Consider the following 17921-nt stretch of genomic DNA (forward strand, 5'->3'; position numbering starts at 1 on the left):
TCTAATCTCTGTTGGCCAAAGTTTAAGACCGATTCACATTTTAGCTTCATGTAACATGTATATAGGGATGTATAAATTCAATACCAAAGTTATGATCAGTGATACCATTGAATGGAATAATCTAGTCTACTATGCGATTTTAATATATATATATATTTTTTTGCAATATACTTGCATAGACTGGCCACATAGAGGACAAAATCACTCTATGGACATGTTTAGTGTGTATGGCGGAAGCTTTCCCGATTCACATGCTGAATATACTTCACAATGTGAACGTAGTCCTGATATAAGATATCTAGGAGACTAGGAGATCTAAGAATTACATCAGGTCTGGAGAATCTTGGTTTGGATACTGGTACCAATCAGAAGTAACTTTAGGCCTCAAATCTTGTAGAATGTAGTAGACATGTGACGCTCAGTGTCAGATTACTACTCACCTGCACTCTTCTCCCTCTAACAGAGTGCGGTAAGTTGCTATCTCAATGTCAAGAGCCAATTTTACATTGAGCAGTGCCTGGTAGTCACGAAGCTGAGAAGCCAAATCTGCTTTGGCTTTCTGTAGAGCAGCCTCCAGTTCACATAGTTTGGCTTTGGCATCTTTCAGAGCAAGTTCTCCACGGTCTTCAGCTTTACAAATAGCAGTCTCCAAGCTGGCAACCTTTAGGAAACAAATACAATATATGGTTGGGGAATCTGTTTTGGGTCATAGGGTATTGTAGATACGAATACAATTACAAAATAAAAACTTGGCATTATTATAGATTCAATGATGTCATATTTTATTCACTTTCCATTACAGACATTTGTGGTTTGTCTGTATCCATAGCTCTCATAGTCTTAAATGGAGAGAGATGTACACAAATACAGTTGTCTATTCACTGTACCATGAAAGCTAGCACTTCACCTGGAAAAACAGGTGTTTTGAGGAACTTCTGTTCTCCTGATAGCTGGGGGTCCCATGCTGTTAAAATGCTATAAATCACTATGATAGAACAATCCCTTTAAAGAAGACCTCCAGCAAAAACAACTGTCTGACTGATCCAGATCAGATATGATTTTTACATTTTACCTGCTATTTTAGCTCATCACATTAGCAGCTAGAGCTAGGACCATCTCTGCCTGCTGGGAGGTATATTCTCCTGAATAAGCTAAGAAACCATGTTTATACAGTCAAGGAGGCTAAAATGTCATCGTCTACATTATTATTGTATAATAGGAGCCTGTCTAGTCATCATTAGCACCCATGATAGGAGCTTGTGAATGCTGCACTTAGACTTCCCAAGACCTACCTGTTTTTTCACACACTCAATTTCACCATGAAGTCTCTTGATCATGCTGTTCAGTTCTTGGATCTCAACTTTGCTGTTCCGTAGACTGTCCACATGTTGTCCGGCTGAATCCTTCAACTGCTGATACTAGTGAAAATGTAAAAAATATTCTTACCAGCTTCCTTTTTCATGAGAGCTTAAAATACACTATCTACTCCAAATATTCATGCAGTAAGGAAAGAATTAATCTAGAAGATCCCTTACTTGTCTAGCATAGGTAGCTTCAGCTTCAGCTTTACTTCTTGCTGCAATATCTTCATATTGAGACTTCACTTCAGCAATAAGTTCATCGAAGTCCAAATGACGATTGTTGTCCATACTCAAGACAACATTAGTGTTAGAGATATGTTCTTGCATTTCAGCCACTTCCTACAAAAGAATGAAAATGTCAATATTAGTCAGAACATCAAGAATGGAAATAATGGAACATGATTTTATGGCTAGGCTTCAACCAGTATCGTGGCTTCTATTATTACCAGGCCATGACTATTATTGCAGATCTTTGATGTAACAAATTGTGAAGACTCCTCAAGGTTCCCATTGACATGTACTATAACTGTGTTAGACAACACTGTTCTGGCCAGTGTTTGGATTGGTAACCAAGAGTAGTGTGAACTGCAGATAAGGGCAAATTTACATCTGCATCCTCCTATTCTTCCGGTCCATTACAGAATCAGGAGAATGGAAAATGGTCAGTTTAATAACAAATAACATTGAATCCCGAGATACCCCATTGACTATAATAGGGTTTTTCATTTGCCTGTTATTTTTTCACGGGTTTTTCAGGAGTTTTTGTTCAAGATTTGTGACAGACTCTGCACCAGAGACTCTAAATAGAAACTTGGACACACAGTGGTGTCAATAAAGTCCGGTGGGCACCGGTGCAATATATAGACTATTATGGGGTCCGTCAGGTTTCTGCCTGAAAAATGTGAAGAATAAAGTCTTGCTTGCAGGTCTATTCTCTCTGCATTTTTCAAGCAGATTCAGGTCGGAATCCCCAAATGAAATCAAAGCGCTGGTGTGAATCCAGCCTTACTCACCTTAATAGATTTTTAAGTTCCATTAAAAGCAAAAAAAAACTGTCTGACTGTGATTTAAAGGATAGATAAGAAAAACATGCTTAACTAAGATACATCATTGCACTGATAAAACATATCATTATGTAACTGAATATATAATAAAATGTGTCTTTTTGATGGGCTTCAACCTGAGCCCAGGATTAAATAAAAGCTACTTTCATACACCCTATAATTATTCGGCTTCATAATGAGATAGACACACAAACGCTATAACACAACTGCTGTGAATGTCTTATTATGATAAAGCTTTAATCCATATCTCTTGTTGGTCCAGTCAAAATATCAGATAAAACTGTAACAACAGAAATCACTTAATACCTCATCATACAGGGCCTTCCGGAAGTTGATCTCATCCTCTAACGCCTCTTGTTTGTTTTCCAGATGGATTTTTTGTAAATAAGCTTCATCCACATCCTTAAGAATGAAAAATAAAATTATATTTTAGTAAATAAAGTCCTTTCTGTGATAATGATCTGAGATCTGTTACACCAGATATGTAAAGCACACCAAAGCTGGACATATACATTACACACATTCCTCCTGAACCACCGTGCATCTTTTCAATGAGGAGAGATCAAATGTTAGATCAGATAGTGTTATCTCCCTAAAGAACAGACATTGGGTCATACTGAAGTTCTCTGACTTCTGCAAATAACAGAGAGTAGGAAGGGCCTGCTGAAATTGCCAGGTTTGGTCAACATTCATCTAATACGTATAACCCCTTTAAAGGACATCATATAGAACACCACATCATCAATGGATTAAAGGAAATATTAATATTTTAACATATGACATAACAAGTGGTGCCCCTGATTAAAGGGGTTTTCCCTTCTCAGTGTTTCAGCCAGGCTGCCTGCAGTGTCTGCTTCTCACTTCCTGTATTTCTCCTCCCTCTCCCCCCTAACTACTGAATGGGACACAATCCTTCTGAAGATCAGATAATATGCATATGCTTGTACAGAATGGGCTCAGTGTTATCTGTGTGTTTACATAGAGAGATAACAGATTTGGCTTTATCAGCAAACTGCAATTAGCAAAACAGATTGCCCTGCTCATACTCAGTAAGTGATTTCACTTGTCCTATCTCCCAGGTCCATGGTTATAGCAACTCTGTGTAAACAATGGAAGGAATAAGGTCACATTGCAGGCAAAGAAAGCAGAATTTCTAAAGCAATACATTTAGGAAAAGTCTTCAATTTACATAAGCTACCAGTATAGATAGGATCCTTGAGATGGGACAACCCCTTTAAAAAAAGGTTTGAGAGAAATAGTGCCACCCTTGTATGTGTGTGGTCTATTATTGCAGTTCTGCACCATTCCTTTGAATAGAGCTTACATGATCTATGTGATATTACTTCTGTTTGTTGTACAACATTACACATGCAGGTTCAGTGTCACAGTAAAAGAAAAATAACAAGGTCTTACCTTACAATAGCAATTTCAAATCACAAAAGCAAAAAGTTGCATTTATCATAAACTAATATTTTTTGGTGCATAAAGAGTTGAATTGGAATAAATCATCACTGAATTTGATAGAGCCTACCAAGTGTACCGAGGAAATGGGCAAGGAGTTTGTATGTTCTCTCTATGTTTTAGTGGGTTTCTCCAATTTCCTTCGCCATGCAAACATTGCTGATAGGGTGATTGTTCCATTTTATAAAATATTATATATGACATATATGAAAGAAACCAGATCAATGTAAAACTCACTTTCTTCAAGGTCACAAACTCATTTTCAACACATGTGCGCTTATTAATCTCTTCTTCATACCTAGGAAAGAAAAAAAGATTATTCGGCCTCTACACTGGGAAATTTTTTAGTACCGATCAAAAAGTTACTGATCAACATCCATATTTTGCTCCATATTGAAAAAGTACCAACAATAACTGCAAAAAAATATACAATAACTCATGGTATTACTTACTTTTTCTTAAAATCCTCCAAAACATTTTGCATGTTACTGAGTTCACCATCCAGGCGGCATTTTTCGGTTTTGGAATTATCAAGCTGCCTTTGAAGACTGTTAATGTAAGCATCAAACAAACTTTGATATTGTCTATCATGGATCTCTTTCCTGGCCGCCATCTTTTGACTTTGCTCTTTCAAAAAGCCCCATTTTGTTTCCAGAATTTGGTTTTGTTGTTCAAGGAATCTAACCTAAGATAGAGAAAAGAGATGCAAGATACATCACATGTAGTATAACTCCTAATGTTATAAAATTTAGCAGACAGACATCAAGATGATATTTTTGGACTTACCTTGTCTATGAAGGTTGCAAATTTGTTATTCAAAGTTTTGATCTGCTCTCGTTCTTCAGTTTTGACTCTCTGAATATTTGGATCAATTTCTACCTTGACTGGTTGGAGGAGTAATTGGTTGACGGTAACATTTTGAATACCTCCTGGTGGACAAACTGGAAAGCTTTCGGAAAAGGAGATATAATCTTTACCACCACCTATGACAACTCTGTTGCTTCCAGTGCTGATCCTCTTGTTCCCACCAAGGCTAAAAAGGCTAGATGAGCCAAATCTGCCTGTTCCACTTCCAGCTTTACTTCCAGATCGTATGACCGTAGAAGTGACATGGACTTTTCCACCTCCATACCCGCCACCGGTTGAGCAACTGCTGAAGTTCTTATTGCCACAAGAACTCCCAGTGCTACACTTCCCAAGCTTGGCGCTCAATGCTTGGCTCATGATGGTTTTGTAGAAGGAAGTTTACACACTGTGCAGAAGCAGATGAAAGAAGAGAGTAGACATAACCTCTATGGTGGACCAACATCTCCTTTTATATGTTTTGTGATAAGGGTTTGGTCACATGGGAAAATGATAATACTTTTTACAACATTAGAGGGTTTGGTCTTGGGCATGGCAGATGTGCCAGTAGGCATTCCTTCTTCACTTACTAAATATAGATGTAAATTAATTAAATTAATAACATTGTGAAAATATAAATTGTCCTTTTTATATGTTCTACTTTAATGTGGTTTTATTTAATATAATATTTTATGGAGGACACTGAGCAAGTCTGTCTTTTGTACTCACCGCGAATTGAGCTGGAATTTTAAACTCATCTGTGAACACACATTTTTTTTTTTATTTCATAATATGCCATTTAATTATTTATTTAACTTGTTTCCTCCTTTAGTTTTGAAAATTATGAAAAATCTTAAATTTAAAATTTTTGGAAAAACATGAAAAATAAACTTCTATTTTGGAGCTTTAAAAAGAAAATTTGTATTTAATATTCCATATTTTCCTTCTAAACATGTCTGATCCACTATATCATGCAGTCGAGCCCCCTCCACTTAACTCCATACTACCCACTTTTTAGATAGATTGTAAGGCTCATGGGAAAAGGCACAAAATGGTAAGGTACCAATTTTGTGATTTTTTGTGACTTTCTTATTCCATTTTCTTATTTTTATTCTGTTTAAAAATGACACATACAAAATGTAGGGTATTAGAGATAAAGAAAAAAAAATAGATTCATATGCTCTACTTCTTTAGGTAACCCTATAAATTCACATTGTTTTTGCTGTGTTAATGTAAGGACCTATAAAATATTTACTTTAATACAGAGTATAATTTTCATGTCTGAAGAACGTCAGTGCCTCCTCTTATCTCTTTACCATAAGGGTTTATTGCATTGTTTCATAAACCATTAGCCTCTGTTGTGATGGAAATTAAAGATGGAATTATTATTTTAATTAGGAATGAGATTATAACAGAGGCTGTAATTAAAGGAGGACGCAACATCTCGCCTGAATTATCCTGTAATTTACAGTCTAATGATTTTTGTTACTTCCTCGGTTTATTTTGTAATATAATCGTGGAAAAGTAAAAATAAAAATAACAAGGGAATATTTACCAAAATTACAAAGCATGTAAAATTTTGTATCATATCTCAGAAGACAAAATGGGTAATGCAATAGCACCAAGTTCTGTAAGGCAGGGCCATTTTAATATATTAGTGGGTCCAGTTCAAACATTTCCCAAGAGGGCTCCCCATACATACCCACATAATTTAATTTCCATGTAGATAGCACACATAATCCCACCTCAGTAACTATTCATAAATATTACATACAAATAAAAAAAAAGAAAAGTCATACTCAACTAACCTATACCCAAGGAGTTCCATTGTACAGTATGTAACTTTATCTATATCCTAAGGATGCAAATAGAGTTGAAATCAAAACCTGCCACAGTGGGACAGTATAAAGAATGCAGAACTATCCCACGCAATCTGGGTAGGCTGAGGGCCTATTGCCAATACAGCACTTGTAGTATGGTTAAAGTCTTTATTGTGTGGCCACACGGTGGCTCAGTGGTTAGCACTGCAGCCTTGCAGTACTGGAGTTCTGGTGTTCAAATCCTGCCAAGGGCAAAAAACTATCTGCAAGGAGTTTGTATGTTCTCCCGGTGTTTGCATGGATTTCCATCCCATATTCCAAAAAGGACATACTGATAGGGGAAACAAAAGTCTCTGTTGTAAGGGTTTTGGGATAAAAATATTGATAACCTATCCCAAGGATAATTAATCAAAATCAGATTGGTAAAGGATAGAGATGAGCGAGTACTGTTCGGATCAGCCGATCCGAACAGCACACACCATAGAAATGAATGGATGCACCTGGTACTTCCACCTTGACGGCGGCCGGCCGCCTAACCCCCCCCGCGTGTCGTCTACGTCCATTCATTTCTATGCGAGCGTGCTGTTCAGATTGGCTGATCCAAACAGTACTCGCTCATCTGTAGTAAAGGACCAATACCTGGCAGTCCGCCCAATCAGCTGTTCTCAGGAGCAGATACAGAGAGAATGGAGCAGAAAGAAGACATCTTTGTTCTCTGTTTAGTGGCCAGACAAGGATATTACAGATGATTGCAATAACCCGGTTCAGCCACTATACATTGCAGAATTCCGGTGATCACAACTTGCATGTCTTTTATTTTATTCTATTATGTGCTACAGTTTGTTTATAAATCTTTTTTGTATTGCATTGTATGTATTTTGTATGTGTTTGCAGTTTCTCTAATGTGTTTTCCCTGTTGGTATTTTCCCACTGTTGGCTACCCCTCTGTTAGAGAGGGCTTGGTACAGCACTGACCATTCACAGGCCACTGGACAGAGCTAGGAGACTCTAAGTGTCCAGACGACCATTAGAGTCTCAGTTGTAGTGTGTGCAGGCATTGTGACAATAACTCTGATGTGTTCTCAACAGCCCCTGAGGGAGAGGTGAATAGGAGAGCCCATTTTTATCTAAAGACAGCCCTGACAAAGGGAAAATTCAACTTTTTACTACACAAGACTGTGAGTGAGCCTGAAAGGAGGCTAGGAGTTGTGTTTCTCTAAAAGCTGTATTCTGGAGCCTATTTGGCATGTAGGTATTTGGACCGCTGGGACTTTATTGTGTTCAGCCCAGGTTTCAATACTGAGAGAGGCGAAGTTGGAGTGGAGTAAAGGCACCCCTTCACCACCACAGTCTAGGCATCCGTCATCCCAAGCCTGGGTGTAGACTAAAAGCTGGAGATTACTACCCCTATTGGGAAGCTGCACAGTTTCACTGTTTTGAGTTCCATGGGTAAAGTTCACTATGGTTCAAATGTATCACTGCCTCCTGATTTGTTCCTTCGCTTAACATCAGGGCCCTTCTGAACACCACCACATGGCTCAGGGTGAGAGAAGACCCTTCTCCAACTGGGAAACAACATCAGGTACCATGCAGGCCCCTCTCATCAGTGTCTTGCCTGGTTGGTAGGTGGGAGGAGTTTGGTTGAGTGTACTTGGCCTACCCTGTGAAATCACCACAATCACTACTGCTATCATCCTCTGGTTCCCTCCACTGGGTTGCAGAATAAAAGTGTACAATCTGCTTCCTATTCCATTTTCTATGTATCAGGTGCTGAGAACAACTAGTCTGTATGAGTGCCAGGTGCTGGATCCCATTGATCTGATATTGATGACCTATAGAGCTATGAATGTTGACAGATCAGCTTGCGGCAGGTGCAGCCAAAGGATCAGGTTCGCAGCCTGTTTCCGCTGTTACTTGTGTTTTCTGGTGGTGTTTGGCTGGGGATTTAAGCCGGTGTTCTGTGGCTCTCTGGTTGTTTTCTTACCACTGAGCTATTCATTTGGGAGTTAAGTATCTGCCTTAAGTGTACACTTGAGGTTTCTTTTATGCGAGTCTCAGGTGTATGACATACTCATTAACCTATCAGATTGTTCCGGGATCTGTATAAGGCAGAGGGATGGCTTCAGTTTTCACCAGTTTTCGTTGTTTCCAACCTGAATTCTTGGTCCAATTACGAAGAGTTACTTGTAGAAGTTGCACAGTCTCAGGAGCTGCTTTAGGCCGGGTTCACAAGGAGTATTCTGGTTCGTCATTTGGTACGTAGACGCCGCGGGAGGATTTGCGGGCCGTATATGCTCCCATTGTTTTCAATGGGAGCCGGTACCGTACACGCGGCCACCACAAAATCACAGCTGCAAAATAGCGCCGCGTCTACGTACCAAATGACGAGCCAGAATACTCCGTGTGAACCTGGCCTTAGAAGTGGTGTGAGTGTTACCTTGTGTGAGAGTCTGTTTTTCCCTCAACACTTCTACTCAACCCCTGCCCTACATTTTCTGGTTGCCTAACACTGTCTTAGTAATAGTGAGGTTTTGTTTAGGGTTTCAGGTTTATTTTGCTCCTGTCCAGACACCCATGGAGCCATCAGCAAAGGGGGACATGACTTTGGGATGGGGGAACCAATAACTCCTGTAGTTTTTTCTTTGTGCAATAGTTGTGTAGATTTATACAGACTGGTTCAGCTTTAAGAGTATATCAGTGTATATTCAGCTTTAGGAGTATACATACCTCCCAACTTTTGAAGAGAAAAAAGAGGGACAAAATATGTGGCGCGCATACGTGCCGCAGCAAACTTAGCTCCGCCCACTTTTATGTTGACTCCGCCCATTCCCATTCATTTTTCATGTTCCCCTAACACATTATAATCCTCCTATAGTCATCTGTAAATTATATTCCCCCCCTCCATCTCTCCAAGTTTCATATGCCCCCAGATTCATGTCCCCACTTTCATCTGCCCCAGTGCCATGCCGTTCCCCCCTTCATCTGCCGCAGTGCCATGCCATTCTCCCCCACTTCATCTGCCCCAGTGTCATGCCGTTCCCCCCCCTCATCTGCCCCAGTGTCATGCCATGCCGTTCTCCCGCCCCTCATCTGCCCCAATGTGATGCCGTTCCCCCCTCCATATGTCCCCAGCTTCATACAGTTACATTACGTTCCCCTTTAACACAAATACTTATACTCAACTTCCAACGCTCCCCTGCCGCTCTCTCACTCCACTCACATAGTTGACGTCATCACATTGCGCCTACATACGCCGAAGTGCAGCGGTAAGGCAGGAGCTGAACTCCTCCGGACACTGATGAGTTGAAATCGGGACATACCTCCCGCCGACTGGGACCGCGGGACAGGACACCGAATTCGTTAATGTCCCGCGGAAATCGGGACGGTTGGGAGGTATGGGAGTGTATAGTGCTTAGTGTCATACTGTAGGGAGTGAGGAGTTTAGGAATAGATGACACTTCCTGTCTTATCTATCTTCATCCTCTTTCTCATCACTAGACCTGGATGAAGCATGTCTGCTGTATCAGGGAGCATAATACTGGGGTTTATTACTTCACACAGCACTGGTGTGACCACATTCACATTACACCGCACTACTAGTGTAGTATCACCAACTATACTGTATATGATGCAGTATTACCTCAGGATATATACAGCCACAGAGTCCCTTCTTTTATTTACTTCACACACTGCTGATATGGCTAATATATCATATGTATACTACAATATTACCTCAGGATATATACAGCCATAGAGTCCCTTCATGTATTCTGCATCCTGTATGGTATGGTGCCCCTGAGCCAGTGCTTGTGGCTGGGGGTAATTTGGTGTGGCGGAACAGATTGGCGGCCAGACTTTTGAAGCTCCAAGGACCACTCCCCCCCCCCCCCCCAAGAAGAAGGGGTTTATACCCGGAAAAGTTAAGAGCTTGTGTTATTGTGTTATTATTCCTTTATATGGCGTCTAATGAGCTATTTATGACCTCCATATTAGGGCCCAACACATTTAGACAATGGATATTAGACAAATACTGCACCGGATTATTGTATTTCTTAGTCTTCATGTCTTACAGTCTGTATCCAGATAAGTGTATGGATTACCATTATTATATGTTACATCATATAATGCAGCCGGTCCCATTACTATGGCATATACTATGTGATGGGATATTTCTCAGTGGGGTCCTATAACAGTATAATTTTGTCCCCACTGACAGCTGCTGAGTCTTTCCTTATTACCTACATGGCTCTGGATTATTCTGAAGCGGGTATGACTTAGTATTATTGCTTGTACAGTATTTAGCGTGAGCCGTGAACCATGCATAGTCCCAACATAAGTACAATACTGTACATACATGTCTAACTAGCTGAGTGATCTAATACAAGTAGAAGAGAAGACCCTGTGTGTCTGGGTCTCCAATTTTTAGGCCAGTGTTTTACTTTATTACTGTCACTGGCCTTATTATGTAACCCTAAATGACATGGTTGCTTAGGATTGGGACACATACAAGTGCTTCCAAGCCACTATGTAACAGGTGGTTTGCGTTTGCGATACACTAACAAGCTTTTTTTTCTTTTTTTTTTTTTTTGCCATTTCTTGATCAAACGTGTTTAAGATAAGATAAGATAATCCTTTAATAGTCCCACAGTGGGGAAATTTCAGTATGTTACAGCTGCATAGTAATACAGATACATGATAATACACAGTAATATATTACAGAAGTAGTAGACACATATATGCTGAGAAGAGAAGATATACTAGGAGTCCATAGCAGCTAAGGAACAGAGAAAAAAGAAGGAGGACATTCATAGTCATTTAGTTCTCTGTGCGGAGTGATCTTCGCTTGGTCTGATGTAGATTATACAGCCTGATCACGGTTGGAAAGAAGGACTGCGAAAGCGCTCCTTCTCACACTTGGGGTGAAGCAGACGGTCACTTACAGTGCTGCCAAGTCCCATCAAGGTCCCATACATGGGATGGGATTTTTTCTCCCGCATGGAGCTCACCACAGACAGGCCACACTGCTCCCCCAGCAGGCCACACCGAAAAAGATGGCTGAGGCAACCACAGAGTTGACAAATGCCCTAAGAAGTGTCCCCTGGACTCCGAAGGCCCTCAGCCTCCTGAGCAGGTAGAGTCTGCTGTGGCCCTTTCTGTGCAGCGCCCCCAGGTGATCAGCCCATTCTAGTTTATTATTGAGGAGCACACCCAGATACTTATAGGTCCTGACTATCTCAATGCATGTCCCCTGGATCTCCACTGGGGTCGGAGCACTCCTCCGTTTCCCAAAGCCCACCACCATCTCCTTGGTCTTCCCAGCATTAATCCTGAGATGGTTCTGCTGAATGTAATATAGTTATTTACTAATGTGTTTTCTTAATACTTTAGCTTAAATATAATCCTAAACTATAGCTATTGTTGTGCATTATAATTCGTACTATTAACATTAAATATGTTTTTTAATGTGTCCTTGAAGTTACTTATAATTTGGACAGTAATGGGCAACCACCTTGGGTGTAGCCCAGTGTAGGAGTAACCATCGGAGGTATGGCCCCCTGGTGTGGAGGGGTGACCACTGGAGGTATAGCCCCCTGGTTTGGAGGGGTGACCATCAGAGGTATGGACCCCTGGTGTGGAGAGGTGACCATCGGAGGTATGGCCCCCTGGATGTGGAGGGGTGATCATCGGAGGTATGGCCCCCTGGTGTGGAGGGGTGATCATTGGAGGTATGGCCCCCTGGTGTAGAGAGGTAACCATCAGAGTTATGGACCCCCTAGTTATGGCAAACCAATTAAATTTAAGAAGACCCTGTTAGGGTAAATCCCTAGGGTCATGGCTATCAGTTTTCACATGCCTGTGCACAAAATTGAGCCCTCCGAGCTGGGGCTGGTTGCGGCTGGAGGCAGAGAAAAATATTTTATTTAAAAAAAAAAAAAGGCATGTTTTGATAAAAACATATAGCTTCATGGACCCTTTCTGATGATTTTTACTTTTCTTAGTTAAGATATATGACCGCTTATATTGACCAACTCATTTCTCTTAAGGTTGCCGACAGTTCATACCACCATAGCTGCAGTAGAGTGTTTCTTGTAGCTAGCTAGTGAATGGAGCCCAGCACTGCTTACCATGATAACCCCATTCTGTGTGTGCAGGAGCTGTATAGGCCTATAGCCTCCCCCCTCACCTTGCGGAATGGGCAGCATCAGGATGGTGCTGGTCCATGTCCAGCAAAGACGAGAATCTCAACTTCTACTTTCAGTTTTGGTGCCCTTGGGCCAGTGCATGCGGCTAAGGGTAAAGGCCATCAAGTGCTCGGAAAATGATTGAGAGATGACAGGAGAGAGTCTCTCACTGCCTTTAGAGACTACTGTATCTCAAGCGGATCATGGGCTTATTTTCATCATGCTAAGCATCATTTAAAGGCTTGTTTTGCTGTTGAAGTGGTTGTGACCCATCAAACAACAATGGAGGGTTATTTCACTCCAGTAAGTGCCCTGGGGTTGCTGTAGTATCTGGAGAAGCCGCAGCACAACAAGTGCTTATCTCTTCCCTTCTTTATACTCTCTATGTCTTTCCTTGCAGTATTGCAAGGTGGAGCGTGCCGCCCCCCTTTATTTATTTATTGCTGTCTGGCCGGGTGCTGTATGTCAGACAGCTGGGAATCTCACAGTATTCGTGAATCCCAATGGTCTAGTACAGGGGTAGGCAACCTTTTCTGTTCGGCGTGCCGATTTCAATAAAAAAAATCAAAGATGAGGTCCTCAGAGTGCCGGGCAATAATTGTAAAGCTGACGACACCTACACTAAAGTCATATAGCACAAACCACAACATAGGGGTGCTGTCATACTGCGCTCCCACCCACATGCGCTTACCACTATTTGCCTGGATACACATGTTCTTTTCCATTAGAAGCAATGTAAGTACACGTGTAACCCACAATTAGTGGTAATGTATGTGACTGGGAGCAGAGTGAGGTCATACCTGTAAAGAGCTGACACACAATGTACCTGTATGCTCCATCCAGTCCTCGGCTGTTAGTAACTTCAGTTTTCTGTAAGGGGGCGTTCACACTACCGTCAGTGTCCGACAGCTAATGTCCGCTGCTAATGTCTGTTCAAAATCTTGTGCGGATATTAGTATCGGAAACTAGCTGTGTCAGTGACATTTTGCATTGACTTAAACGGACACCGGGTGCGTTCTTTTACTGTCCGTTCCTGTCCTTAACTGTCCGTTCACAAAGATGTCCGACTTTTCAAGCGGCCAGCAAAACCCAACATGTAGGTTTTTCTGTCCGCTTGAAAAGTCGGACATCTTTGGGAACGGACACTTAAGGACACCCACGAACAGTAAACGAACGCACCCGATGTCCATTTAAATCAATGCAAAATGTCACAGACACAGCTAGTGTACGCTGCTAATGTCCACACAAGATTTTGAACAGACATTAGCAGTGGACACTAGCTGTCGCACACCAACGGTAGTGTGAACGCTCCCTAAGTGAAACGCAGATTAATTTGTCACTTTTAGTTCCTGGTGGTGCAGTAACAGAAAAACCCCAGCCAGGAATTAATCGGTGTCACACTTACAACAAAGTGAATGCACTGGTGCCCAGGAACTGGATTTGGCTAGAATTGCATCTAGTTACAGTGTCACCATACAATAGAATCACACTAAGGCTGAGGCCCCACATTACAAAACTGCAGCTTTTTTATTGCAGATTTAGCTGTGTTTTCTTTCCGTCAAAGCCAAGAATGGCTAGAAAACGAATGGGAAATATATAGGAAGCTTCCTATACGTCTCCCTCCTGCTCAATCTACTCCTGGCTTCGGCTCAAAAAAAAAAAGCAAAATCCGCAACGAAAAAAAGCTGTTTCCCCCTACGCCAAACAGCAGCACAAGATGGGGTATTCCTGCCCCTGTGTGCTGTTAGGACAGGTGGAACTTTTAATTAGCTAACAGTTTTTCCCCCTATAAGAGGCCAGAGCGACCTCCTCCCCCCTGTGTTTTTTTCTGTCCTGTGCGACTGGACAGGTGGAGGAGGCTGTGGCCTCCTCTATGGTTTAGAATAAGGTGTCTTAGATCCTTTCTTCTCTTTTCCTTCTTTCTGAGTGAAAGATCTATGTTTATACTGCAGTCTTTTGTCTTACCTGCCTTGTGCAGATTACTGACTTTTTCAGCTGCAGTTCATTTATTGCCCTGCAGTAAGGTAAGCCGTGTCCTCTTTCAGCTTTCCCTCTGTGTTCACTGCAGAGACTAAAAGCACTAATTTCTATTGCTATGGGCACTCTGTCAACTTCACAATATCGAAGTCGATTCACCGCCATTATGGTAAGATCCAACCAAATTTTTGTATTTCTTGCGGTTTTTCAATGTGCATTTAATTCCTAAGCGGGGACTATATGCTGTGAACCTAAAAGAAGGGTTCATATACCTATGTACTATCATTACTTATTAGGTGCATATTTGCTTATTGCTCACATGATGGTGGATGCTCTAAGGCAATTTGTTGTAAGGTTATGCATGTCTGCACTGCTGTCAGTACGGGGTCCTCCAGCTAGGAGCCCTTCATTTATTGTTGTCATCTCCTGGGTGAAGGAGTACATGCAGATTTCTGGTAAGGTTCCCTCTCCCAGTTTTCATAAGAGGTCTTAGGGTGCATTCACACTACGTAACGCCGGGCGTGTATGAGAGCCGTACACGCCGGCGTTACAGCAGGGCTGCCGAACACTTCCCATTCACTTCAATGGGAGCGCTCGTAAACGCCGCTGTTACGAGCGCTCCCATTGAAGTGAATGGGAAGTGTTCGGCAGTCTGCTGTAATGCCGGCGTGTACGGCTCTCATACACACCCGGCGTTACTCAGTGTGAATGTACCCTTACTTAGAAATAGAAGCCCTAGTGGCTCAAGCTGTAGGGTTACAGACTTGTATGCCTGAATCCACAGTATCCTGGGTTCAATCCCAGTTGCACTTTGCATTTGTGATATGGAAAAAAAAAAAAAAAAAGTTAATAAGGTACTTGTGGTTCTCATGGTCCATTCACATGGAGAAAGTCTCTAAACTTCATGCTGGACTCTGTCTGCTTGAAAATCTCCCTCCTCTAGGTGGGAAAAGATCATATCAGCAGTGCATTATTTATAGGTGATACAGCGGGTTTCCATCCTAACTGCCAAAGGTTACTGGATCTTATGTCAGGGTCTGCAGTTGCAGTCCCTTGGGCCATATAGCGCATGCGGCCTGCAGAAGGTAAGTCTGAGGCCTGGAATCACAACCCGTGGGGCCTGGAGGGGCTTCATTTTAAGGGCTGGATGTCCATGTCCAGATAGTCTGGACCCTGTTGACCACAGAGACAGCCCTCTCCGGTAGAGAGCGCATCTACAGGAGATTCCCATACGGGCAATGAGGAATTGGATGGAGGAGGCTGTGTCATCCAGCTGACAAAAAACTCAGCAGTCTGGGTCAAGCCAATTTAGTTATTCCTCAAAATTTGTCTTTCATCCAGGTGGTGTTCCATCTTAAGGACGGGATGTCCATGGTCCAGCTAGCGCTGGACCCTGTTGACTATAAACGCCCCTCTCTCACTAGTGGGGCGAATCTAGAGAAAAGTTCCATAGGAATAAAGTGGAATTGGATGAAGAGTTCATGGTCCAGTTTACCTGGACCCTGTTGCCCACTGATGCATCCCTCTCTGGTGGAGAGTGTCCACGGTCCAGCTAAGGCCGGACCCTGTTGACTACCTATGTCTCCCTCTCTGGTGGAGAGCACATCTAGAGAAGCATTCCATAGGAGGAACATGAAATTAAATGTAGAGTCCATGGTCCAGTTTACCTGGACCCTGTTGACCACTGATGCATCCCTCTCTGGTGGAGAGTGGCCATGGTCCATCTAACGCCAGACCCTGTTGACTACCTATGCCTCCCTCTCTGAGGAGAGCACATCTAGATCGGCTGGGTAGGCTATTTGGTCTCATCATATGTCCGCCTGATCACGGCTTATCCAAGATCCATCGGTCCTTCAACTTGTTCAAGCCAGACAAATACGTAAGGACCCTCCCTCTTCAGGGCATCAAGCAACTTTATCTAGACAGCTCTCCCATTCGGCAAATCCTTGGCCCCCCACACCTTCACAAAGGTAGTGGCCCCGGTCGTAGCCGCCCTGCGCCTCCAAGGGATCTTATTGTCCCATAACTAGACGAATGGCTCCTAAAAGCCCGGTCAAAGGAGGTGCTTGCCACACAGTTGGAATCCACTGTGGCTTTCCTAAATGAGCTGGGCTGGCTAATAAACTGGCAGAAGTAAGTAGTGGTTCCATCTACCCCGATTCAATTTCTGGGTTTATCTTGGATTCTCTCAGCATGATGATCTCCCTGCCTCCTCCTTGGAAGGAGAAGATTGGTCAAGCGGCTCATCACCTATCCACAACCCGGAAGGTTACTATCAGGACCGCCATGAAGGTCCTAGGTCTCATGTCCGCAGCCATCAAGGCAGTTCTGTGGGCCCTATGGCACATGCGCCCCTTACAGTGCGAGATCCTGAGAGTCGGGAACCACAGTCCTTCGGGGCTACAGAAGCCTATCCAGTTATCCATCAGAACCCGTCGATCACTGGCTTGGTGGTCCCAGCTCAGAGACGGGAAATCCACGGTCCAGACATCCTGGACCCTGTTGACCACAGATGCCTCCCTCACAAGATGGGGAGTGCTTCTGGGGGAGACCCCGGTACGTGGGACCTGGAACCAGCTTAGAGAAGGCTCATTTGTCCAACTGGCGAGAGCTCACTGCGGTGCACCGTGTGCTTCTAATGTTTGCACCCCACCTGCAAGGGAAAGCTGTGAGAGTGAGAACAGACAACTTAACAGCAGTCCGATATATCAGCAAACAAGGGGGGAACCAGATCCCCCTCGCTTCTGCAGGTGACAAATCTAATATTCTCCTGGTGGAGAGGAATCTTTCACAACTATCAGCGGTTCATATTCAAGGTGGGCTGAACATCCTTGCGGATCAGCTAAGCAGAGGCCTGGTGATGACAGGCGAATGGTCCCTAAATCCGGACATCTTTCATCATCTCACTGAGATGTGGGGTCTCCCCGAGGTGGACCTGATGGCCACCCAGTACAACGCCAAAGTGACGAGGTTTTGCTCCCTCTACTGGGAAGACAATCCTTTGGTGGTAGATGCCCTGTCAATACCTTGGAGGTTCAAACTGGCATACGTTTTTCCTCCTATTCTGATGATTCCGAAGGTATTGGCGAAACTCAGGCAGGACCAGACTTCGGCAATAGTGATCATGCCGTTCTGGCCAAAAAAGGGCATGGTTTACCCACCTCATCCTAATGAGTCAAGGGACCTACTGGAGGCTTCCACAAGTCCAAAACC

At 42.8% G+C, this 17921-nt stretch overlaps 1 protein-coding gene across 1 annotated transcript in view; it reads right to left on the reverse strand.

Annotated features, from left to right (window-relative positions):
* Positions 1-436: 436 nt before the first annotated feature.
* The window catches only part of LOC142195748 (uncharacterized), an 88915-nt gene continuing 71430 nt past the window's right edge, over positions 437-17921 (reverse strand). Inside the window, exons 11-17 of the mRNA XM_075265763.1 lie at positions 4673-4869; positions 4339-4571; positions 4124-4184; positions 2732-2827; positions 1536-1700; positions 1293-1418; positions 437-661 (exon numbers count right to left, since the gene is read on the reverse strand). Of these exons, the coding sequence (XP_075121864.1) occupies positions 437-661; positions 1293-1418; positions 1536-1700; positions 2732-2827; positions 4124-4184; positions 4339-4571; positions 4673-4869 (1103 nt within the window). The remainder of the gene's footprint in view (positions 662-1292; positions 1419-1535; positions 1701-2731; positions 2828-4123; positions 4185-4338; positions 4572-4672; positions 4870-17921) is intronic.

The sequence above is a fragment of the Leptodactylus fuscus genome, chromosome 2 (assembly GCF_031893055.1).
Source record: "Leptodactylus fuscus isolate aLepFus1 chromosome 2, aLepFus1.hap2, whole genome shotgun sequence".
NCBI classification, from domain to species: domain Eukaryota; kingdom Metazoa; phylum Chordata; class Amphibia; order Anura; family Leptodactylidae; genus Leptodactylus; species Leptodactylus fuscus.